The sequence below is a fragment of the Pecten maximus genome, chromosome 4, assembly GCF_902652985.1.
Source record: "Pecten maximus chromosome 4, xPecMax1.1, whole genome shotgun sequence".
Lineage (NCBI taxonomy): Eukaryota > Metazoa > Mollusca > Bivalvia > Pectinida > Pectinidae > Pecten > Pecten maximus.
Genome location: NC_047018.1, coordinates 12,122,346 through 12,150,023, shown reverse-complemented (window position 1 = coordinate 12,150,023; position 27,678 = coordinate 12,122,346). Strand labels below are relative to the sequence as shown.

Genomic DNA, 27,678 nt, shown 5'->3' with positions numbered 1-27,678 from the left:
ATCATTGATGTTTAAACAATGTTTGGTTTGCTCTTGTACTGAGTCTGGTGTAGAGGATACAGCATCTTGTACTAGAAATGTATCGTCAAATATCATTAAATCAAATACGACCGTCACACATCGTTCCATACAAAATAACTTACATTTGTATTGTTTTGTGAGATCGTGTTCCCGTTATCTCGAATTCTTTAATGATCTCGGCGACTGTAACGAGTCGGTTACCGTACTGCACGGCTATGTACCTGACCTAGAAGTATTCTCACTCAAATATTGACTTGTCCTCAGGCCGGAGAGATTAGTGTGTCGTTTTATCTCCGCTGACCAATGTCCGGTGTCGTTAGAAACCCTGCCATTCATATCGGACACAATTTATGATACACACACGGCGGTGACGTAATCGATTTAAGGTATTAGTTATCAGAATGTCAACATATCATTTTCTCATAATGATATACACTTGTGTTGGTGATTTAAATATTAGGTCAAAGGGATTTAACACGTGTGACACATATGACTTTTAGTCTTACCTCAGGGCTGTACTGTAAGTATAATAAATAATATGATGAAATTTTCATAAATCTTTTGTGCATACACAGTTAACAGGGCCCATTTTAGCATGTTCAGCGGTTTATTTGCGCCCTGTAATACACATAGGTATAGTAGTCGAGTACGTGACCCTCGTAGTGTGGTAGATATATAGGTGCTGGGACGGATTTCAGCTCCAACCCCGCTAACACATGGAACGGCGTACCTGAACCAAGGGATGACAACGAATGACCAGTGTCAAAATCCAAATCGTTGTGGAATGGGATATAGTTATAAGAATTACGCATTAAAGTGTGGAATTAATAGTCTAATCGACATGTGAAACTAGCAAATTTTGGTTGATATGAATTGTAACGAAATTCTATCGGATTTACACCTATTATAACTAAATTGGGCCACATACATTGTGTTAACGATGGATCGTTTAGTGTTCAGGTGTGTGTTGGTATTTGTTACGACTATTCTTATATCCGTCCCGGTCCTGGGGGACGAGAGGGTGGGGCGGAAATTATCCCGGAGTAAGAGGTTTATTGAGGTAGCTGATGATGTGAGCGGACCTTATTGTGCCACCCGTCCGGACGGACAATGTTGTCCGGGGAGAGACGATACGTGTACTGTCCCTATACTGGACTCTATCTGTTATTGTGACGTGTTCTGTAACGAGACAGCGTCCGACTGTTGTCCCGACTTCTTCAGCTTCTGTCATGGAATCAATCCGGAACCCATCACACGTAAGTAGGTTTATATATATCTACATCCATTAAACAGTCAATTGGTCAATCGTGGGGTGTTAAACACTCTATTTCCGATATTTGTCAAATAAATGAAACGGGGAAACCTTCCTCTAATTTTCGGAATCTAGAGAATTAAACCAGGAGTTGGTCAATCTCTGGATACAAAATGATTGGAGCTAATACAGTACGACTGTCACAAGTAAATATGTCATGGTCTTGAAAGGTCATTCCGTCTCAAAGCCAATGTCAGATCCTCAGTTCTTGATGTAAATCCATCAACACACATTGACTGAGCCACGAATGGTTCATGTTTTATCTGACACTCAAAAGTTATGTGTATCCCTCAAGAAAGATAACGGGCCGATATAATAAGACTATTGGGTATTGACCACCATCTTAAGTACACAGATATATGTAATCTTCAAAGACAGTCCCCTCCATTTATTAGGTATCTATAAGGCGGCGTGACTCCTGGGAGACACATCCGAATTGTACCTGTAACTTCCACCTATTTCTTTAGTAATCACTAAATCCTCCACACATATCTGCTCGTGCGGAATTATCTGTGGTATTATTTAGGGCTATTAATATGAGCATATAATATATGAGTAGTATACTAGAGTATTACATGCATTGGTATTGTGTATTGTGTTGGCATGTAGTATAATATAGTATCACTGGTATATTACATAGTATTATCATATTGTGTTACTTCATTATATATAAGTATACTACATGTATATTTATATATTGTAGTATAATAATAATACCAGTACAATGCTAGTTGTTTATATATAGCATATAAACATTGATTTAGTATTTCTCTTTGATTGTACTGTAAGTACCACGTGGTGTCCTGAATAAAAGACAGACTATTAATTAATATATAAAATAAAGATACGAAAGAAAACAATAGATACGAAAGAAAACAATAGATACGAAAGGAAACAAGGATACGAAAATGAAACAATACATACGAATGAAACAATAAATACGAAAGGAAACAATAGATACGAAACGAAATCAATAGATACGAAAGGAACCAATAGATACGAAAAGAAAACAATAGGAACGAAAGGAAACAATAGATAAGAAAGGAAACAATAGATACGAATGAAACAATAGATACGAATGAAACAATAAATACGAAAGGAAACAATAGATACGAAACGAAATCAATAGATACGAAGGGAACCAATAAATACGAAAAGAAAACAATAGGTACAAAGGGAAACAATAGATACGAAAAGAAAACAATAGGTACAAAGGGAAACAATAGATACGAAAAGAAAACAATAGGTACGAAAGGAAACAATAGATACGAAAAGAAAACAATAGATACGAAAGGAACCAATAGATACGAAAAGATAACAATATATTCGAAAAGGAAACAATAGATACGAAAAGAAAACAATAGATACGTTAGGAAACAATAGATACGAAAGGAAACCATAGATACGAAAAGATAACAATAGATTCGAAAAGGAAACAATAGATACGAAAAGAAAACAATAGATACGTTAGGAAACAATAGATACAATAAGAAAACAATAGATACGAAAAGAAAACAATAGATTCGAAAGGAACCAATAGATACGAAAAGAAAACAATAGATTCGAAAGGAAACAATAAATACGAAAGGAAACAATAGATACGAAACGAAATCAATAGATACGCAAGGAAACAATAGATACAAAAGGGAACAACAGATAGGAATGGAGACCATTTTAGATGACAACTGTACATGTACAATGTTCTCAAACAAAACTGGCTCTCCGATAAAGCTGGTTCTTATGACAACTGTATATGTACAATATTCCCACAAGCTTTCCGATAACGCCGATTCTGATGACAACTGTACAATTACAATCTTCTCATGAGTTTTCCGATAACGCCGATTCTGCATGTGTAACGTTTTTCTTCTTTGAACAAGGATTCACATTACATAGAATTGGTATGATAACGTATTTCATATCAACGACAGAAAATGAAATTTAAATTTAAGCTTTTTATAATGTACGTTTTACGAGCTTAACTGGTTTTTTTTTATCACGGTAACACGAATTTAATGTTCCCACTAGACCAATCTCAAACAAAATCCATTTAAAAGTAATCTTTTTAACGAAACATTACCACACCAATTAATCCGACAAACTAATAAGGAAATTCTCCCCTACATTACTGGTGCCATTTTAATACTAGGGAAAAGGTTTATGGCTTTGAAAGTTCCATATCTTAATCGTGACCTCGAGGCAGACTTCTGCACGCGCAGGTTCATGCTTCAAGATTGAAAACTTTCTCGGCTTAAGTTCGTATAATGACCAAGGCTGTTTATATTACCACGGCATCTCTCATGCTTTATGACTCTCTCGGTCGCATATATCGTCGCGAGGATACCTAGATCTGTTATAAATCACATTCAGTTTGGTGCCTGATGGCTCTCTATCGAGATCACATTCAGTTTGGTGTCTGAAGTTTTCTAGATCACATTCAGTTTGGTGTCCGAAGTTTTCTAGATCACATTCAGTTTGATGTCTGAAGTTTTCTAGATCACATTCAGTTTGATGTCCGAAGTTTTCTAGATCACATTCAGTTTGGTGTCCGAAGTTTTCTAGATCCACATTCAGTTTGGATGGCCCGAAGTTTTCTAGATCACATTCAGTTTGGTGCCCGAAGTTTTTAAACGATATTATTTTAAAGAACGCAGGAAAAAATATGTCTGTGTTCCGGATTTACATTAGCTCACGTGGTTTTAGCAAGAGTACATATAATGCATCTTTAGCGAGAAAAAACAAACTTTGGCAGGCGTGATTCACCAGTACTACAGCCAGCATTAAGTCTACCATCATTACCCACAATAGATGAAAGTCTGCTGGTTGTAAGGATATTTATATTTCAAAAACCAATCGGTGTGTAATCTATTTGAATTAATGACATGAATCCCAGTGGATAACAAAGCGCACCTTTGAACTAATTACGTATAATCCTCACCTATTCTCATAAGTTGTGTACCAGTATAGGAATTGGTATAATAAACCGAATCATCCTGTGTTATACAGCGATAATTATTCTGTATAACATTTTAAGTCGTTATAAAACTGATGTTGTAGTAATTCATTGACAACTGATGTGTGTGTGTTTTTCGATACGATTTACTGTAATGATTCCACACTTATACGAAATATAATTAGTGGAACCAAGTAAAGAAAGTGACACTCTCCCGTCCTGGACGTGGAATTGTGACCATCTCCCGTCCTGGACGTGGAATTGTGACCATCTCCCGCCCCGGACGTGGAATTGTGACCTTCTCCCGCCCCGGACGTGGAATTGTTACCATCTCCCGCCCCGGACGTGGAATTGTGACCTTCTCCCGTCCCGGATGTGGTAACGTGATCCTATCCCCACTCTCGGACGTGGTGGAAGCGTCCCCACCCAACACAGTTCATTGACCAGTGATAATCGTGGGAAACATGTACATAATTGCGATCGTAAGAAGTACAAGTGTGGGGTACTCGTGTACGGAGTAATTCTGATGTTCGTTGATATAACACACACTCGACGTTAACAACAGTTTTAAGTAGACTAGGTTTCTAGTCCGATAAGGTTCAGAAATGCGATCAGTTATACGAAATAGGAAATTGTATTCGACGTGATGTAGTGAATGGTTCTATTTAAATCCGAGTTCCCTATAAATAAGCATCGGTAGACTTGAGCCAATACATCATATCCTGCCTCCTTCGTTCCGTTTGACGGCATCTGTCTGTCAACAATATCTATCTTGATGTCAGAGATGCAGCATTGTAGCTTCAGTTTTCGAATCAATTAACATCGAGTAGGTTAGAACTTTCCTGTGATATTTATTTAAGTAATGTACTCCCTTTCGTGGATGTTTCCTGTGATATTTATATAAGTAATGTACTCCCTTTCGTGGATGTTTCCTGTGATATTTATTTAAGTAGTGTACTCCCTTTCGTGGATGTTTCCTGTGATATTTATATAAGTAATGTACTCCCTTTCGTGGATGTTTCCTGTGATATTTATATAAGTAATGTACTCCCTTTCGTGGATGTTTCCTGTGATATTTATATAAGTAATGTACTCCCTTTCGTGGATGTTTACGGCCGTGCTCGGTTTTTCGCATTGTCGCTAGAAAAATATTAAAACAAAGACAGTACTTTATTGCACCCTTATTAGTGAGGGCTTTTTTTCGTGATACACATTTTTGCTTTGTCGTGGTGATAAAAGCGCCGATTACATTAATAAATCACTACTGTCGTTATTTTTCATGTTGACAAAGTGAAAATGCTAAATGTACTGAGGTAATGGTACAGTACAGAAGATAGAGTGACATTAGGTGGTTAATTCATCAACAGAGACGCGGAACCTCCTGTCCGTCAAATCACACATTTACAGAACAAAACTCAGAAGGAAATCGCGTAACTTGTGACTGTAATACCTGGTTGGGACCTGGGTGTTGGGGTATAGGTTACGTCAGTGTCAGTGAGACAGAGAGATGTTCTAATGTGTTACCGTGAAATGTGTTAGATATGTACACATAAGTAGTTATATATCAGACAGAGAGATGTTCTGATGTGTTACCGTGAAATGTGTTAGATATGTACACATAAGTAGTTATATATCAGACAGAGAGATGTTCTGATGTGTTACGTGACATGTGTTAGATATGTACACATAAGTAGTTATATATCAGACAGAGAGATGTTCTGATGTGTTACCGTGACATGTGTTGGATATGTACACATAAGTAGTTATATATCAGACAGAGAGATGTTCTGATGTGTTACCGTGACATGTGTTGGATATGTACACATAAGTAGTTATATATCAGACAGAGAGATGTTCTGATGTGTTACCGTGAAATGTGTTGGATATGTACACATAAGTAGTTATATATCAGACAGAGAGATGTTCTGATGTGTTACCGTGACATGTGTTGGATATGTACACATAAGTAGTTATATATCAGACAGAGAGATGTTCTGATGTGTTACCGTGAAATGTGTTGGATATGTACACATAAGTAGTTATATATCAGACAGAGAGATGGTCTGATGTGTTACCATGAAATGTGTTAGATATGTACACATAAGTAGTTATATATCCAGGTTACAAAACGGTGTCCGTGGTATTCATACTCACGAACCATACCTGTTACATTTGCTACCTCGTCAATAAACGTGTACACTGTTTACCTGTTACATTTGCTACCTCGTCAATAAACGTGTACACTGTTTACCTGTTACATCTGACACCTCGTCAATAAACGTGTACACTGTTTACCTGTTACACCTGACACCTCGTCAATAAACGTGTACACTGTTTACATCTGACTTACATATACATATAAAACATCACCTGTATATAGAACTTCAGTTCCAGTTCCTTCATTAGAACCCGATAAAGCTTCGCTGTAACAGTTTGACTTATTAGTCTTTATAAATAACACTCAGTCATAACTTACTGCCAATTAATGATAAGAAGACAAACTGATGGAGACGACAAATATTTTTATAGCCACCATTATCATTCGTTCTATATTCTCTTGTGTTATAACGATGATCACTGATTTGAATTATGTTTTCAGCAAGTGTAATTTTGATATCGTTGCCAATAAGAAATCTTAAATTGCTTTGTCAGATTTACATGTAGTTCATCTACCCATACGGTGACTATGTACACTTGATTGCATATATTCAGTAATTTTGAAAGACAATATTGAAAATTTCAAATAAAAATCAACAAAGACCTGACAAAGACCTGATTCCTTTACACTTTTAAATACAAAAGTGCACCACACACGATATTCTAAAGATCGTCGCGCCCTTTAACCCTAAGCCTGGGGTTTCCGTCCTCAACTATTTGTTACCGAGTATCCCCTTGTAAACCCCTTGTGTTTCTACTTGACAGCAATCACTCGCTTCTATCGGATCCACCGGACGTGTCTATAATTATAGGGTAACTCACTTTAAATGTGTACACATACACTTTAGTGATTAGCTTTTAGTACCGGAAGACCTGAAATTACAATGCGAGGCTATAATTTGTCCTAAACACTCAAAAGCGTTCCTTTACATTCCGAATATCACTCCAAATCTGCACTCCGGTAACCATCTGATGGTCAGTCTCGAGGCTTCAAATCTGGACCCCGGTAACCATCTGATGGTCAGTCTCGAGGCTTCAAATCTGCATTCCGGTAACCATCTGATGGTCAGTCTCGATACTACAAATCTGCACTCCGGTAACCATCTGATGGTCAGTCTCGATACTACAAATCTGCATTCCGGTAACCATCTGATGGTCAGTCTCGATACTACAAATCTGCACTCCGGTAACCATCTGATGGTCAGTCTCGATACTACAAATCTGCACTCCGGTAACACATCTGATGGTCAGTCTCGATACTACAAATCTGCATTCCGGTAACCATCTGATGGTCTGTCTCGATACTACAAATCTGCACTCCGGTAACCATCTGATGGTCAGTCTCGATACTACAATTCTGCATTCCGGTAACCATCTGATGGTCAGTCTCGATACTACAAATCTGCACTCCGGTAACCATCTGATGGTCAGTCTCGATACTACAATTCTGCATTCCGGTAACCATCTGATGGTCAGTCTCGATACTACAAATCTGCACTCCGGTAACCATCTGATGGTCAGTCTCGATACTACAAATCTGCATTCCGGTAACCATCTGATGGTCAGTCTCGATACTACAAATCTGCATTCCGGTAACCATCTGATGGTCAGTCTCGATACTACAAATCTGCACTCCGGTAACCATCTGATGGTCAGTCTCGATACTACAATTCTGCATTCCGGTAACCATCTGATGGTCAGTCTCGATACTACAAATCTGCATTCCGGTAACCATCTGATGGTCAGTCTCGATACTACAAATCTGCACTCCGGTAACCATCTGATGGTCAGTCTCGATACTACAAATCTGCACTCCGGTAACACATCTGATGGTCAGTCTCGATACTACAAATCTGCATTCCGGTAACCATCTGATGGTCTGTCTCGATACTACAAATCTGCACTCCGGTAACCATCTGATGGTCAGTCTCGATACTACAATTCTGCATTCCGGTAACCATCTGATGGTCAGTCTCGATACTACAAATCTGCACTCCGGTAACCATCTGATGGTCAGTCTCGATACTACAATTCTGCATTCCGGTAACCATCTGATGGTCAGTCTCGATACTACAAATCTGCACTCCGGTAACCATCTGATGGTCAGTCTCGATACTACAAATCTGCATTCCGGTAACCATCTGATGGTCAGTCTCGATACTACAAATCTGCATTCCGGTAACCATCTGATGGTCAGTCTCGATACTACAAATCTGCACTCCGGTAACCATCTGATGGTCAGTCTCGATACTACAATTCTGCATTCCGGTAACCATCTGATGGTCAGTCTCGATACTACAAATCTGCACTCCGGTAACCATCTGATGGTCAGTCTCGATACTACAAATCTGCATTCCGGTAACCATCTGATGGTCAGTCTCGATACTACAAATCTGCACTCCGGTAACCATCTGATGGTCAGTCTCGATACTACAAATCTGCACTCCGGTAACCATCTGATGGTCAGTCTCGATACTACAAATCTGCATTCCTGTAACCATCTGATGGTCAGTCTCGATACTACAAATCTGCACTCCGGTAACCATCTGATGGTCAGTCTCGATACTACAAATCTGCATTCCGGTAACCATCTGATGGTCAGTCTCGATACTACAAATCTGCACTCCGATAACCATCTGATGGTCAGTCTCGATACTACAAATCTGCACTCCGGTAACCATCTGATGGTCAGTCTCGATACTACAAATCTGCACTCCGGTAACCATCTGATGGTCAGTCTCGATACTACAAATCTGCACTCCGGTAACCATCTGATGGTCAGTCTCGATACTACAAATCTGCACTCCGGTAACCATCTGATGGTCTGTCTCGATACTACAAATCTGCACTCCGATAACCATCTGATGGTCAGTCTCGATACTACAAATCTGCACTCCGATAACCATCTGATGGTCAGTCTCGATACTACAAATCTGTACTCCGGTAACCATCTGATGGTCAGTCTCGATACTACAAATCTGCATTCCGGTAACCATCTGATGGTCAGTCTCGATACTACAAATCTGCATTCCGGTAACCATCTGATGGTCAGTCTCGATACTACAAATCTGCACTCCGGTAACCATCTGATGGTCAGTCTCGATACTACAAATCTGCATTCCGGTAACCATCTGATGGTCAGTTTCGATACTACAAATCTGCACTCCGGTAACCATCTGATGGTCAGTCTCGATACTACAAATCTGCACTCCGGTAACCATCTGATGGTCTGTCTCGATACTACAAATATGCATTCCGGTAACCATCTGATGGTCTGTCTCGATACTACAAATCTGCACTCCGGTAACCATCTGATGGTCAGTCTCGATACTACAAATCTGCACTCCGGTAACCATCTGATGGTCAGTCTCGATACTACAAATCTGCATTCCGGTAACCATCTGATTGTCAGTCTCGATACTACAAATCTGCACTCCGGTAACCATCTGATGGTCAGTCTCGATACTACAAATCTGCACTCCGATAACCATATGATGGTCAGTCTCGATACTACAAATCTGCATTCCGGTAACCATCTGATGGTCAGTCTCGATACTACAAATCTGCACTCCGGTAACCATCTGATGGTCAGTCTCGATACTACAAATCTGCACTCCGGTAACCATCTGATGGTCAGTCTCGATACTACAAATTTGCATTCCGGTAACCATCTGATGGTCAGTCTCGATACTACAAATCTGCATTCCGGTAACCATCTGATTGTCTGTCTCGATACTACAAATATGCATTCCGGTAACCATCTGATGGTCTGTCTCGATACTACAAATCTGCACTCCGGTAACCATCTGATGGTCAGTCTCGATACTACAAATCTGCACTCCGGTAACCATCTGATGGTCAGTCTCGATACTACAAATCTGCATTCCGGTAACCATCTGATTGTCAGTCTCGATACTACAAATCTGCACTCCGGTAACCATCTGATGGTCAGTCTCGATACTACAAATCTGCACTCCGATAACCATATGATGGTCAGTCTCGATACTACAAATCTGCATTCCGGTAACCATCTGATGGTCAGTCTCGATACTACAAATCTGCACTCCGGTAACCATCTGATGGTCAGTCTCGATACTACAAATCTGCACTCCGGTAACCATCTGATGGTCAGTCTCGATACTACAAATCTGCATTCCGGTAACCATCTGATGGTCAGTCTCGATACTACAAATCTGCATTCCGGTAACCATCTGATGGTCAGTCTCGATACTACAAATCTGCATTCCGGTAACCATCTGATGGTCAGTCTCGATACTACAATTCTGTACCCCGGGAACCATCTGATGGTCAGTCTCGATACTACAAATCTGCATTCCGGTAACCATCGTTTGTAATTATAAGCTTGGAGGTAGTTTGCTTACATCAAAAATACATGCTCTCCTCCTCCACGAGAACTACTCTTGGACAAAGACTATGTATCTTTCTATTGATGTAACACTGCCTGGTACCCGTCTGTTCATTAGTCTATACTCAACATGCCAGCCGAAACCTCCTTATTTCTAAACTAGATCAGTAAATTGTATACACATGTAAATATCTTTATCGGAAAATAATGAAAATAAAAACGACCAATACCCATCAATGGTTGTCTGGTCATGTCGTTTCTCAATAATATCAATACATTTACTGTATATGCTGAGAGTTTCATCAGTAGAGTTATTTTGTGGTAAGATGAGAGTTGCATCTGTAGAGTTATTCTGTGGTAAGGTGGGAGTTTCCCCTGTAAAGTTATTTTGTGGTCAGATGGGAGTTTCATCTGTAAAGTTACTTTGTGGTAAGATGCTGAGAGTTTCATTTGTAGAGTTACCTTACGGTAAGATGAGAGTTTCATCTGTAGAGTTATTTTGTGGTAAGATGCTGACACTTCCATCTGTAGAGTTACTTTTGATAAGATAAGAGTTTAATCTGTAGAGTTATTTTGTAGTCAGATGCTGATAGTTTCATCTGAAGAGCTATTTTGTGGTAAGATGCTAAGAGACTCATCTCAAGAGTTATTTTGTGGTAAGATGTTGAGAGTTTCATCTGTAAAGTTACTTTGTGGTAAGATGAGAGTTTCATCTGTAAAGTTACTTTGTGGTAAGATGAGAGTTTCATCAGATTCTGTAAAGTTACTTTGTGGTAAGATGAAGCAGCGAACAAGTCACACAAATCAATCAAACCTGTAAAATAGCTGTTATGCTCACACGTGTCTATAGCTTGCAATACATGTAGGAGCAATTGTTTGACCGGATTTGATTTTATATACCTATATAATAGCAATAAGAAAAATAGAATAATGCATGTATTACACAAATATGGCATAAATGGAGGCACTTCACTTCATTAAAAGACTCCTATTTCATACTAATATAGACATCTGATCATAATAAGAAGAATGTTTTCAGGACAGATACATGGCGTTAAACGGAGGAGTTTGGGATTTGCAGGGATATCAGCCAACTGCTACACGACGTTTTGTATACATAAGTATACCGTACGAGTAAACCACACGAAGAGCTCTGATAAAGGGGTAGATAATGGGTCGGTACTGGAGAGTTATCAGACGTGTTCAATACACTATAGTAAAGGTCGACAGGATCTGTTTAGTCTAGTTTGGTCTGGTTAGTACTACACACCATAAATCACGAGGTACTCAACATTCTTAATATTTCATACACAACTCTGGACATTGCTTACTTTCCATTCGGTGTAATTTTGCTAGATTTCAATATCGAATGTCTTCATTATAAAAATGTGTTATTCATGTGGCCGTCTCGTGTTGCCGGAGATGCCATCATACTAATCACAAAAATCACGGTCACGGGGCCAAGATATACATATACTCCATCCACACAGACATTCACACAGATTCCTACCACAGAGCCGAGACTTTCACACAGATTCCAACCACAGGGCCGAGACATTCACACAGATTCCTACCACAGGGCCGAGAAACTCACACAGATTCCTACCACAGGGCCGAGAAACTCACACAGGTTCCTACCACTGAGCCGAGAAACTCACACAGGTTCCAACAACAGGGCCGAGACATTCACACAGGTTCCTACCACAGGGCCGTGACATTCACATAGGTTCTAACAACATGGCCGAGACATTCACACAGGTTCTAACAACAGGGCCGAGACATTCACACAGGTTCCTACCACAGGGCCGAGACATTCACACAGGTTCTAACAACATGGCCGAGACATTCACACAGGTTCCTACCACAGGGCCGAGACATTCACACAGGTTCCTACCACAGGGCCGAGACATTCACACAGGTTCCTACCACAGGGCCGAGACATTCACACAGGTTCCTACCACAGGGCCGAGACATTCACACAGGTTCTAACAACATGGCCGAGACATTCACACAGATTCCAACCACAGGGCCGAGAAACTCACAAAGGTTCCAACAACAGGGCCGAGACATTCACACAGGTTCTAACAACATGGCCGAGACATTCACATAGGTTCCTACCACAGGGCCGTGACATTCACATAGGTTCTAACAACATGGCCGAGACATTCACACAGGTTCCTACCACAGGGCCGAGACATTCACATAGGTTCCAACAACAGGGCCGAGACATTCACACAGGTTCCTACCACAGGGCCGAGACATTCACACAGGTTCTAACAACATGGCCGAGACATTCACACAGGTTCCAACAACAGGGCCGAGAAAATCACACAGGTTCTAACAACATGGCCGAGACATTCACACAGGTTCCTACCACAGGGCCGTGACATTCACATAGGTTCCAACAACAGGGCCGAGACATTCACACAGGTTCCTACCACAGGGCCGAGACATTCACACAGGTTCTAACAACATGGCCGAGACATTCACACAGGTTCCAACAACAGGGCCGAGACATTCACACAGGTTCTAACAACAGGGCCGAGACATTCACACAGGTTCCTACCACAGGGCCAAGACATTCACACATGTTCTAACCACAGGGCCGAGACATTCACACAGGTTCCTACCACAGGGCCGAGACATTCACACAGGTTCCTACCACAGGGCCGAGACATTCACACATGTTCCAACCACAGGGCCGAGACATTCACACAGGTTCCTACCACAGGGCCGAGAAACTCACACAGGTTCCTACCACTGGGCCGAGAAACTCACACAGGTTCCTACCACAGAGCCGAGACATTCACACAGGTTCCAACAACAGGGCCGAGACATTCACACAGGTTCCTACCACAGGGCCGAGACATTCACACATGTTCTAACAACAGGGCCGAGACATTCACACAGGTTCCTACCACAGGGCCGAGACATTCACACAGGTTCCTACCACAGGGCCGAGACATTCACACAGATTCCAACAACAGGACCGAGAAACTCACAAAGGTTCCAACCACAGAGCCGATACATTCACACAGGTTCCAACCACAGGGCCGAGACATTCACACATGTTTCTACCACAGGGCCGAGACATTCACACAGGTTCCTACCACAGGGCCGAGACATTCACAAAGGTTTCTACCACTGGGCCGAGAAACTCACACAGGTTCCTACCACAGCGCCGAGACATTCACACATGTTCCAACCACAGGGCCGAGACATTCACACAGGTTCCTACCACAGGGCCGAGAAACTCACACAGGTTCCTACCACTGGGCCGAGAAACTCACACAGGTTCCTACCACAGAGCCGAGACATTCACACATGTTCCAACAACAGGGCCGAGACATTCACACAGGTTCCTACCACAGGGCCGAGACATTCACACAGGTTCTAACAACATGGCCGAGACATTCACACAGGTTCCTACCACAGGGCCGAGACATTCACACAGGTTCCTACCACAGGGCCGAGACATTCACACAGATTCCAACAACAGGACCGAGAAACTCACAAAGGTTCCAAACACAGAGCCGATACATTCACACAGGTTCCAACCACAGGGCCGATACATTCACACAGGTTCCAACCACAGAGCCGATACATTCACACAGGTTCTAACCACAGGGCCGAGACATTCACACAGGTTCCAACCATCGAGCCGAGACACTCACAAAGGTTCCAACCACAGGGCCGATACATTCACACAGGTTCCAACCACAGGGCCGAGAAACTCACACAGGTTCCAACAACAGGGCCGAGAAACTCACACAGGTTCCAACCACAGGGCCGAGAAACTCACACAGGTTCCAACCACAGGGCCGAGAAACTCACACAGGTTCCAACCATCGAGCCGAGACACTCACAAAGGTTCCAACCACAGGGCCGATACATTCACACAGATTCCAACCACAGGGCCGAGAAACTCACACAGGTTCCAACAACAGGGCCGAGAAACTCACACAGGTTCCAACCACAGGGCCGAGAAACTCACACAGGTTCCAACCACAGGGCCGAGAAACTCACACAGGTTCCAACAACAGGGCCGAGAAACTCACACAGGTTCCAACAACAGGGCCGAGAAACTCACACAGGTTCCTACCACAGGGCCGAGACATTCACACAGGTTCCTACCACAGGGCCGAGAAACTCACACAGGTTCCTATCACAGGGCCGAGAAACTCACACAGATTCCTACCACAGGGCCGAGAAACTCACACAGGTTCCTACCACAGGACGTAGACACATTGGCTCGACAAAAGGGTTATCCACATTGCTAATTCCCGACGGTGCCAGACACATTCATAGATCCCGACAACAGGATAAGGACCATTTACAAGTCTCGAAATGTTAAAGAGCATTGATCATATCCAACCTTAGATATGTAGACTGATAGGTAACTATCCATAGGAAATGTTGATATAAATTTCGCAAGTCCGATTAATTGTTTTTTCAAAAGTTCAGGTCATAATAATTAACAGGTAAACATTTCAGATTTTTGAGAATTTTTACTGCGAAATTCACCCATTTTCACAATGGCTACCCTGGGAAAAGTTTGAGCTGAAGGACCCAACATATTTTTTTCTTCTGGTTAAGTGTTATATGAGACCCTAAACTTTTGTTATAAACCACCAGTGATTTCGATGAAGTCATCATCGATACATATGATATGTTCTGAAAAGCGCTTCGATAAATTTGGCCTCAGTGGGGCACAGCTAATCGTCACAGGTTTGCCAGTGTAGTGTTTGGAGATCTTGACAACAAACTCAACAAACATACAAATCATATGATCTAATCGACTAATCTCACAATTCTATTATGGTGTTTTCGCGAAATATGTTCCAACATGGTCCACGGCGTTTTTTTAAAAATCAAAACCGAAGAGCTCCTTGAAAAAGAAAATAGAAAATGATGTACATGTACCTCATAAATTGAATAAAGGGAAGTTAACGATAAATGAAATTTCAATCATGTAAAAAGTGGCACAAACTTGTCAACCCGTTCTAAATTCTAACGAATTGTAAATGATGTAAGGTATGTTATATAGGACAGTCATTGTTGTGGTATACCGTATTGAACCAGGCGATAATTAGGATATTCAACGTGTGCTGTGAAAGGCGTACATCTTCACTATGACGTTTTAACAGTGTTGATAACATCAAACTGTAGACACCGTTAAATTTTGAAATATTTGCTAAATTTTATATTAATAAAAGTATACTTTCAGGCAACATTTAAAACGTGACTTATCGACTTGTGAAATCTGGCTCGGTACAATGTTATCATTTTCCGTGAACACAGACATGTAAAACTCCCAAATATTTGGTCGTAATCATAGTTATTATCGTCAAGGATGACACTTTTATCTACACACACATTTCTGGTATGTACTTGATGAAAAAAATATATCAAATTTGATAGTACACTCTCAAATTTCTACCGTGGAATAATTTTGGGTCTGAATAATTACGTCATGATATCGCTATGGGTCAGGATAACATGTATTTCCTTTTATTATCATGATTAGTTATGTTTATATCCTCTCCCAGATAACAGAAATTAACTAATAAACCCATCATCTTCAGTGAAAGCCGGCTTTAGTTTTACAATAATACAAGTTACTATGATTACAGTGCGCTTTGGTTTTGTAATTATACACGTTACCATGGTGACAATGCGTCTTGGTTTTGTAGTTATACCCGTAACCATGGTGACAGTGTAGTAATACAAATACATGTACCACGATGACAATGCCCCTTGGTTGTGTGGTTTTAATAATGCGACTTGTTTTTTAAGTCAAAGAAGGTACCATGGTGATAATGCGCATTGGTTTGTAGTTATACAAGTTACTACGGTGACAATTCGTCTTTGTTCTGTAGAGATAGTGTGATACAATTAAATATGGTGACAATGCGTCTTGTTTTGTGTACAAGTTACAATGTAGACAATGCGCCTTGGTTTTGTGTACAAGTTACCTTGTAGACAATGCGCCTTGGTTTTGTGTACAAGTTACCATGTAGACAATGCGCCTTGGTTTTGTGTACAAGTTACAATGTAGACAATGCGCCTTGGTTTTGTGTACAAGTTACAATGTAGACAATGCGCCTTGGTTTTGTGTACAAGTTACCATGTTGACAATGCGTCTTTGTTTTGTGTACAAGTTACCATGGTGACAATGCGTCTTGGTTTTGTGTACAAGTTACCATGTAGATAATGCGCCTTGGTTTTGTGTACAAGTTACCATGTAGACAATGCGCCTTGGTTTTGTGTACAAGTTACCATGTAGACAATGCGTCTTGGTTTTGTGTACAGGTTACCATGTAGACAATGCGCCTTGGTTTTATGTACAGGTTACCATGTAGACAATGCGCCTTGGTTTTGTGTACAAGTTACCATGTAGACAATGCGCCTTGGTTTTGTGTACAAGTTACCATGTAGACAATGCGCCTTGGTTTTGTGTACAAGTTACCATCTTGACAATGCGTCTTGGTTTTGTGTACAAGTTACCATGTAGACAATGCGCCTTGGTTTTGTGTACAAGTTACCATGTAGACAATGCGCCTTGGTTTTATGTACAGTGTTGGCTTGACTGACCCCCAGGAACTGAAATCTTAGGTGATCGTTAAGGCCCATTGGCCTCTTGTTATTCCTAGCTTGAATAGGAATTACTTTAAGGTGTGGTCAGACGACGAGGTCAGCTCAAGTCAGCCGTACAACGGAAATTGACTATTATGTATATGATGATGGCCATTTCCTATGGTACATGTATATTACCCTTTCGGTACTTGGGTTAACATGTTCTATAATAAAATATTTGCACTTTGTAAAATATGCCAATGTTACATTTAAAATCTCGGTTAAATGTTACATGGGATTATCTTGTCACACATTATTTCAGAACAATGTGTCGCATTGTGCCTTGTCTGTCAGTGTCCATGTCCCCTGTCATATCGGTACAGCATTTCTCGTGTTCTGTATTCACGCGACCCCCAGCCTCACCAGCCCACACCTGACACCGGTCATGTGACCACTGACCCCCGAATGTCACCTACAAAGGATGTAGTATTGATAGTACAGACTAGGGTTACCCGTAATTATATGTCACAAATGTTGACAGAATTTAAATTTGTTCTAAGTCGAAATTCCGTGTCAGATGGACAAATATATCGCATAACCGACTATATGTAAACCTATTTATGGAAGCATTAGTAATACTTAGGTAGTTAAGGAGTTAATAAAACCACATATCTCCCTCATTGTGTGTAATTTTATCAGATTACCTCGATATAGTATCACTTACAATTCCTGCATCTATTTAACGTCTGTTTATATCCCGTATATAATCAAAAACCTGGGTGTTAGTATACAGTCAAACGGTCACACACCTGAGTGTTAGTATACAGTCAGACGGTCACACACCTGGGTGTTAGTATACAGTCAGACAGTCACAAACCTGGGTGTTAGTATACAGTCAGACAGTCACAAACCTGGGTGTTAGTATACAGTCAGACAGTCACAAACCTGGGTGTTAGTATACAGTCAGACAGTCACAAACCTGGGTGTTAGTATACAGTCAGACAGTCACACACCTGGGTGTTAGTATACAGTCAGACAGTCACACACCTGGGTGTTAGTATACAGTCAGACAGTCACACACCTGGGTGTTAGTATACAGTCAGACAGTCACAAACCTGGGTGTTAATATACAGTCAGACAGTCACAAACCTGGGTGTTAGACAATCAAAATCTTGTCAAGACCGTATCCTGTCAGAAATTTGACCACTCAAAGTTATCCTAAGGATATTGTGGATAACTTTGGTTTGTCACCTGACCAGCTAGTGTTAATCTTCCCCGGAGCATATCATGGTTACCACTTAATATTTTAAAACAACCTCTGGCAGAGACTGATTCAGTATCTGGACGAGACACAGTTAACATTATACAAATATAAATCTAACGTCAGTATTGTCTCGTCTTGAATTCTTAAAGACCAACATGTACGTTCCCAGATAAGGCAGAGCACGCACTTGTATATAAAGTATGTATAAGTATGGGGTAAGAGATAGAGTCATCAGACATATAACTGTTTAGTGTAAATGAGTTGTGGTGTATATTGGAGGTCACTAGGCGCTTCTCATTAGTGTAAGGTTTCTTCTGTAAACTTATTTATGTTAATGACAGCCTTTTGGTAAATCCAACATATTTCACATACCCTAAAAATGTGACCCCTACTGTCATTGTGTACGGGCACAGATATGACCCCTCCTGTCATTGTGTACGGGGCCAGATATGACTCCTGTCATTGTGTACGGGGCCAGATATGACTCCTGTCATTATGTACAGGGCCAGATATGACCCCTACTGTCATTATGTACGGGGCCAGACATGACCCGACCTGTCATTGTGTACGGGGCCAGATATGACCCCTACTGTCATTATGTACGGGGCCAGATATGACCCGACCTGTCATTGTATACGGGGTCAGATATGACCCCTACTGTCATTGTGTACAGGGTCAGATATGACCCCTACTGTCATTGTGTACGGGGCCAGATATGACCCTACTGTCACTGTGTACAGGGTCAGATATGACCCCTACTGTCATTGTGTACGGGGCCAGACACGACCTCACCTGTCATTGTGTACGGGGCCAGATATGACCCTCCTGTCTTTGTGTACGGGGCCAGACACGACCTCACCTGTCATTGTGTACGGGGCCAGATATGACCCTCCTGTCTTTGTGTACGGGGCCAGACACGACCTCACCTGTCATTGTGTACGGGGCCAGATATGACCTCACTGTCATTGTGTACGGGGTCAGATATGACCCCTACTGTCATTATGTACGGGACCAGATATAACCTCACTGTCATTGTGTACGGGGCCAGATATGACCCCTCCTGTCATTGTGTACGGGGCCAGATATGACCCGACCTGTCATTATGTACGGGACCAGATATGACCCTCCTGTCTTTGTGTACGGGGCCAGATATGACCCCTCCTGTCATTGTGTACGGGGCCAGATATGACCTCACTGTCATTGTGTACGGGGCCAGATATGACCCGACCTGTCATTATGTACGGGGCCAGATATGACCTCTTCTGTCATTGTGTACGGGGCCAGATATGACCCAACCTGTCATTATGTACGGGGCCAGATATGACCTCTGCTGTCATTGTGTACGGGGCCAGATATGACCCCTATTGTCATTGTGTACGGGGCCAGATATGACCCCTTCTGTCATTGTGTACGGGGCCAGATATGACCTCTTCTGTCATTGTGTACGGGGCCAGATATGACCCAACCTGTCATTATGTACGGGGCCAGATATGACCTCACTGTCATTGTGTACGGGGCCAGATATGACCCCTCCTGTCATTATGTACGGGGCCAGATATGACCTCACTGTCATTATGTACGGGGCCAGATATGACCTCACTGTCATTATGTACGGGGCCAGATATGACCCCTCCTGTCATTGTGTACGGGGCCAGATATGGCCTCTTCTGTCATTGTGTACGGGGCCAGATATGACCCCTCCTGTCATTGTGTACGGGGCCAGCTCATTGTGTACGGGGCTAGATATGAACCCACCTATCAGTTTGATCAGGACTAAATACGAAATGTTTTAATCGCATCATAATGTTCCTATTCATATAATTTTCATTCGTCATTTTTGTAATCTTTCCTGATGTCGTTTTCCTGTTTCGTTCCTCTAGTAAAAACAGTTACATGACAAGTTTATGAGACGGAAAAAGTTGATAACATTCATCGCAACAGAATTGTGAAGAAAATTTATTTGGTTTTGAAATAAAGCAGATGAAGTAGAAGGCGTTACTCTACAGTAGTGTGGAGTTTATCGAGCGTGTAAAAATTTGTGATATATTACACAACCCAGATAACGACACATATGTCAACCTCGAGGTTATTCGCGCTGTAGCTGTCACGTCCCGACATTTGGGGAGTGAGAACTGTGTCATCGACGGGATGATGTTTCCGAGATGGAGACGGGATGATATGTCGGACGGACATGGGATGATGTGTCGGACGGAGACGGTGTGGTGTGTCGAACGGAGACGGGGTGATGTGTCGGACGGAGACGGGTTAATGTGTCGGACGGACACGTGGTGATTTGTTGGACGGAAACGGGGTGATGTGACGGACGGACACGGGGTGGTGTGTCGGACGGAGACGGAGTGATGTGTCGGACGGAGACGGGGTGATGCGTCGGACGGAGACGGAGTGATGTGTCGGACGGACATGGGGTGATGTGTCGGACGGAGACGGGGTGGTGTGTCGGACGGAGACGATGTGGTGTGTCGGACGGAAACGGAGTGATGTGTCGGATGGAGACAGAGTGGTGTGTCGGACGGAGGCGGGGTGATGTGTCGGACGGAGACGGGGTGGTGTATCGGACAGGGACAGGGTGATGTGTCGGACGGAGAGGGGGTGTTGTGTCGGACGGAGACGATGTGGTGTGTCGGACGGAAACGGAGTGATGTGTCGGATGGAGACAGAGTGGTGTGTCGGACGGAGAGGGGGTGATGTGTCGGATGGAGACAGAGTGGTGTGTCGGACGGAGAGGGGGTGATGTGTTGGACGGAGACAGCGGGGTGATGTGTTGGACGGAGACGGCGGGATGATGTATCAGACGGAGAGGGGATGGTGTGTTGGACGGAGACGGCGGGGTGACGGAGTGATGTGTCGGACGGACATGGGGTGATGTGTCGGACGGAGACGGTGTGGTGTGTCGGACGGAGACGATGTGGTGTGTCGGACGGAAACGGAATGATGTGTCGGATGGAGACAGAGTGGTGTGTCGGACGGAGAGGGGGTGATGTGTTGGACGGAGACAGCGGGGTGATGTGTTGGACGGAGACGGCAGGATGATGTATCAGACGGAGAGGGGGTGGTGTGTTGGACGGAGACGGCGGGGTGACGGAGTGATGTGTCGGACGGACATGGGGTGATGTGTCGGACGGAGACGGTGTGGTGTGTCGGACGGAGACGATGTGGTGTGTCGGACGGAAACGGAGTGATGTGTCGGATGGAGACAGAGTGGTGTGTCGGACGGAGGCGGGGTGATGTGTCGGACGGAGACGGGGTGTTGTATCGGACAGAGACAGGGTGATGTGTCGGACGGAGAGGGGATGGTGTGTCGGACGGAGACGATGTGGTGTGTCGGACGGAAACAGAGTGATGTGTCGGATGGAGACAGAGTGTTGTGTCGGACGGACACGATGTGGTGTGTTGGATGGAGACAGAGTGGTGTGTCGGACGGAGGCGGGGTGATGTGTCGGACGGAGAGGGGGTGGTGTGTCGGACGGAGACGATGTGGTGTGTCGGACGGAGAGGGGGTGATGTGTTGGACGGAGACGGCGGGGGATGTATCGGACGGAGAGGGGATGGTGTGTTGGACGGAGACGGCGGGGTGATGTATCAGACGGAGACGGGGTGGTGTGTCGGACGGAGACGGCGGGGTGATGTATCGGACGGAGACGGGTGTGGTGTGTCGGACGGAGAGGGGGTGATGTGTCGGATGGAGACAGAGTGGTGTGTCGGACGGAGAGGGGGTGATGTGTTGGACGGAGACGGCGGGGTGATGTATCAGACGGAGAGGGGATGGTGTGTTGGACGGAGACGGCGGGGTGATGTATCGGACGGAGAGGGGATGGTGTGTTGGACGGAGACGGCGGGGTGATGTATCAGACGGAGAGGGGGTGGTGTGTCGGACGGAGGCGGGATGGTGTGTCGGACGGAGACGGGGTAATGTGTCGGACGGAGGCGGGGTAATGTGTCGGACGGAGGCGGGATGGTGTGTCGTACGGAGGCGGGATGGTGTGTCGGACGGAGGCGGAGTAAAGGATAGAAAGATAGAGAAGGATTGGGAATTAGAGGAAAATGTAGGGAGATATAAAGAAGTGTCGATGATTTGTTGACAAACGTAAAGTGATCATGACACAGTTGTAGGGGAGAGAAAGGAGGGGTGCAAAATGACGATGTAAATGAATGTCGAAGTAAAAGTCAAAGTTATTTAGGTGATGTGGACACTTTCTGTAATAAAGTTTGTCTTAGTTCTAATATTTCAATAACTTCATTTCACAATAGTCGGCAAAATAAAACAAAAATCGCCGTTAATGATATAAAACCCTGCTCACGAAAAACAGCATGCCGAGTTGCCGACGTTTTTGTATATCTTAAGTCGATCTCAGTTACACACCGCCTTATCAGAAAGTTTAATTATGTTATGCAAGAAATACCATGTTATTACTTTTTCCTATGATCGTTTTTTGATGTGTCACATATGGGAATAGTCTTTCTTATCTACACTACGGAACATATGTGTTCCCAATAATTACTACACGTAACCTAAAACTAGGATGTATACACCATACTTATAGAACTGTTACACACTTCTTATCGGGTCATACATACACGTACTAACACGTAACGATCTCATACATGTACATATCAGAGTGTAACATTGTACTACATAACAAAGAGGATGTCCATTTCAATCATAGAGGACTAGTGAAGATACTGGATATTACGAGATTCTTCTATGAGAGATAATTATATAGAGGATGTCCAATAAGACGTAATTATATAGAGTATGTCCAATAAGACGTAATTATATAGAGGATGTCCAATAAGACGTAATTATATAGAAGATGTCCAATATGACGTATTCACATAGAGGATGTCCAATATGACATAATCATATAGAGGATGTCCAATAAGACGTAATTATATAGAGGATGTCCAATAAGACGTAATTATATAGAGGATGTCCAATAAGACGTAATATATATAGAAGACGTCCAATAAGACGTAATTATATAGAAGACGTCCAATAAGACGTAATTATATAGAGGATGTCCAATAAGACGTAATTATATAGAGTTTGTCCAATAAGACGTAATTATATAGAGGAGAGATATAGAGATTTTCAATATGACGTAATTATATAGAAGATGTCCAATAAGACGTAATTATATAGAAGATGTCCAATAAGACGTAATTATAAAGAGGATGTCCAATAAGACGTAATTATATAGAGTATGTCCAATAAGACGTAATTATATAGAGGATGTCCAATAAGACGTAATTATATAGAGTTTGTCCAATAAGACGTAATTATATAGAGTTTGTCCAATAAGACGTAATTATATAGAGGATGTCCAATATGACGTAATTATATAGAGGATGTCCGATATGACGTAATTATATAGAGTTTGTCCAATAAGACGTAATTATATAGAGGATATTCAATAAGACGTAATTATATAGAGGATGTCCAAAAAGACGTAATTATATAGAAGACGTCCAATAAGACGTAATCATATAGAGTTTGTCCAATAAGACGTAATTATATAGAGGATGTCCAATTAGACGAAATTATATAGAGGATGTCCAATTAGACGAAATTATATACAAATTTAGAGGATGCCTTATGAGATATTCATATAGATTATGTCCAATAAGACGTAACTATACAGAGATTGTCCAATAACCGATTATTATATAAATGATGTCAAATGAGAGGTCATAATTCATTTAGGTTATCGGTGAATTACTGTATGATACATACCACCACGTGATACATTCGGTATTGGATACATACCACCACGTGATACATTGGGTATTGGTATTAATTCTAAGAGTTTTTCATTATTAGCCAGTGGATTACATTTCATGTAAGTCCATAAAGTTCCGCACTACCGACTTGGTCTAGACACTGTGTCGTATTACTTTTATTAAATCCCCAGTGAGTATGATGTGTGTTTCTTATACAGAATGTCCTTAATATGTCGGCAAGCTTTTAAAACAGTGTCTTAAAGTGGGTTGTATGTTTAAATGTCAATATTATAACCGCGCCTACAGGTATTGTACATAGTGTAACATGTTAAAATAGTGGGTAGTATGCAGCAACTAGTGTCAGTAACGGGTTATGAGAATGTTTCACGAAAATTTGAGTAGCTGATCTTGCTTATCCTGAAATGTTGACAACGCCTTGCAGGGTTGTGTTAAACTAAAATATTGTCAAGGACATTTTTCGTTCTCGTGTAACGGTTCAAGCTGGCTCACTCGGCAGCCGTCCCCAGCTGGTCCACCTCGACTCTGATACCTTCTCCCGCTTCTGATTTAAAAATCCAAACGATTAATCTTAAATCGTTTCCAACCAGCCGGGTAATATGGTTAGTAGTTTCCCTTTATAACCGACTGATAAAGAAGATAGAAATGATTGACAGTAATATACTCGAACACCAACTACATTACAATGCTAATCTATTGGAGCCATCAGTCTGTACTGCTAACCTATATACCGCCTAGATTTCACCAGATAGCCACTGTTACCGTTTACGCTTTATCATACACACACTTCACAATGCTGACATAATTTATGCGAATTGTAATTATCATAAATCTAGAAAGAAGAAGTTCGTATCCTGGAGATATAGTCTGTAAGGAAGATTCATGGCATATTTTATACTGTAACATGCTTGTCTCTCAGGAATGTCGTCTAACTGATATGTTCGTCGTTGACAGTGAGGGTGTGAGAGGGAATGGCCTGTCCTCCTACCCAAAACCTTCAGTGGTAACATACACAGATTCCACATTCGATCATGTTATCGGTAATGATTCTAAGGGGATACGACACGCCCTGTAAATAATGAAACGATTCTCATGAAATCTGACACTAGGGATCTTTGCGCCATCATTTGCTTTGTTGAAGAAAAATACTATCCTTTTCCATGCTAATTTCTTCATGCAATTTATCATAGGGACAACTCTCACGAACTGTACTTAAACGTAGGTCTGACGTTCGATTGGAAATCTTTTACTTGGGAGGTATCATTTGATGAGTGTTTCATATCACAGTACATACTTCTCGGCGTTATAAATGATGCAAAACATAATTGTACAAACTCTCACGGGTTTTATTTTACAGAAAAAACTGCGATATACATTAATGTCTCACTTATAAGGGGAGACTGTGACGTAGCATGAACTCGTTTTATCTGTGTAATGTTTACTTAGTATTTAAGGAATAACGAATTATGTTTGACGTTGTGGTGCATCCACACAAAGTCTCCTCAGAGGCTCCGTAATGCTTTCAAGTTACTTATTACTTCATTTAATCAAAACACAAGATTATTGTTCTTTAAAATCTCTTTCGAGTGAGAAATCATAACGTAACTTTAGAAACCTACCAAAGACAATATTATTTTTATGAAATGGTACGATAACGTAAACAGCTGAGCCAATAGAAATACTTGTAACAAACAGGATAGGATTTCTCTGATTCGCTATGTCTCACTGATGTTAACATGTCCACAGTCATTAATCAATTATCCTATTTTACATGTATATTCCACAGGAGGATGTCAACGGGCTGGCCAGGAATACCCCATCAACTACGTCATCACAGACAACTGTAACTCGTGGTAGGTACACACACATTCGTCAGTTTATCAAAAGGTTGTTTCGGAGATTTACCTAAACGAGGAATTTATATTAAAGGGAATTCAGATTTAATCAGATGATGATATGATTTAATTTTCAACCATTACAATTTTCAACTGAAGTAAAGTTGTTATTCCCCTGTACACATACCACCGGTCTAATGATGACGTCATCGCCTTCGTGGTAATAAAAGTAAGCTACAATCCAGTTCAAATAATGGATACTATTGTCGTGTGTCATTACACGGATCACATATTGTATACTGTGATCCGAGTACAAGTGGGATCATCATTCTCCCGAAATATACATGCTATACATTTATATAAAAAACAGTATTTGACAACGCCGGTTAGAAATATACTTTGATGGAAAACGAAAAATGGGGCAGTTTCCCAGTAAGTTGACATTTGGCAAATCAGTGTTAGTTGCATACACGTAAAGCATTCCAGAATGTGTGTTCAGGTAAATCTATACTGAATATGAAAATTGCATGCTCTTGTATACTTTGTACATTATTGCGGAAATGGCTATTAATCAAGTTGCAATAACTTGTGCCCAATGCTTTTGTCAAACGTTTTGCAGTAACATATGTTTAAACTAAACAGTCCAGAAAAAAAGTAGGTAAATAACAGTACGTATTTATTTCCAGCACGTGTATCGTGGACCCGGCATTCCAGAACCAGCAGAGATGGAACTGTACAAAACACGTTTGTCTCATACAGACCAATATGATAGGGGAGGTCAACAGCCATGACAGTGGGTAAGATTGTCCACAAGTCGACACCTTTCAAATGGCTGTCGGCCTCGACCACGTGTAGCTGTCTTTGGAGGGAACACCTTACACTTAGTACCCTGTCTGATCTCTGACTTTATAAACACAATCACCGCGTTGTAAACAAACAAGTCCACATAAGGTGTTTGATTCCTTAGACCATAAGGTCACGCCATGAGTGTTGTCTCTATATCTCGCCAAGTCAGTCACCCTGCTCGTCCTCCCAAATCAGTCTTATGATACTGACAAATTCAACCATCCCTACCCGGACAGTCTCGATCCTGACCCTGAATCTATATTTCATTGTATCTTTATTTCATTGTAGTGTTGTAAACTTCTAGAGAGAGAAAAGCGAATCAAGATATTTTAAAGTATAGTAGACCAGCTCCTCGGTTTAAAGACTAAGGGTATCAAAAACACTGATCTTTGTTCAGATTAGAGGAGTTCCTATCTTAAATGGGAGATTTCTTTAAAATGACGAAGTCTTCTTCTGTGTACATGTTCTTCTTCCTAAACCTCCGTGGTATTTTATCATCTCATTTCAAGAGTGGCCAGTGTCTAGATTTAGACCTATACAACTTCTAGAAAGCAATATACCACACAAAGAATAGCTATATTATTTGAGTTT

General features: G+C 41.8%; 1 protein-coding gene across 4 annotated transcripts in view; it reads left to right on the top strand.

Annotated features, from left to right (window-relative positions):
* Nucleotides 1-358: 358 nt before the first annotated feature.
* LOC117325252 (tubulointerstitial nephritis antigen-like) overlaps nucleotides 359-27,678 on the top strand; it is a 40,507-nt gene continuing 13,187 nt past the window's right edge. Inside the window, exons 1-3 of one of the 4 annotated variants that reach the window (XM_033881363.1) lie at nucleotides 359-1,277; nucleotides 26,193-26,259; nucleotides 26,928-27,038. In XM_033881363.1, the coding sequence (XP_033737254.1) occupies nucleotides 962-1,277; nucleotides 26,193-26,259; nucleotides 26,928-27,038 (494 nt within the window). In that variant the 5' untranslated portion in view covers nucleotides 359-961. The remainder of the gene's footprint in view (nucleotides 1,278-26,192; nucleotides 26,260-26,927; nucleotides 27,039-27,678) is intronic. The other 3 variants (XM_033881362.1, XM_033881364.1, XM_033881361.1) reach the window with 3 other exon arrangements.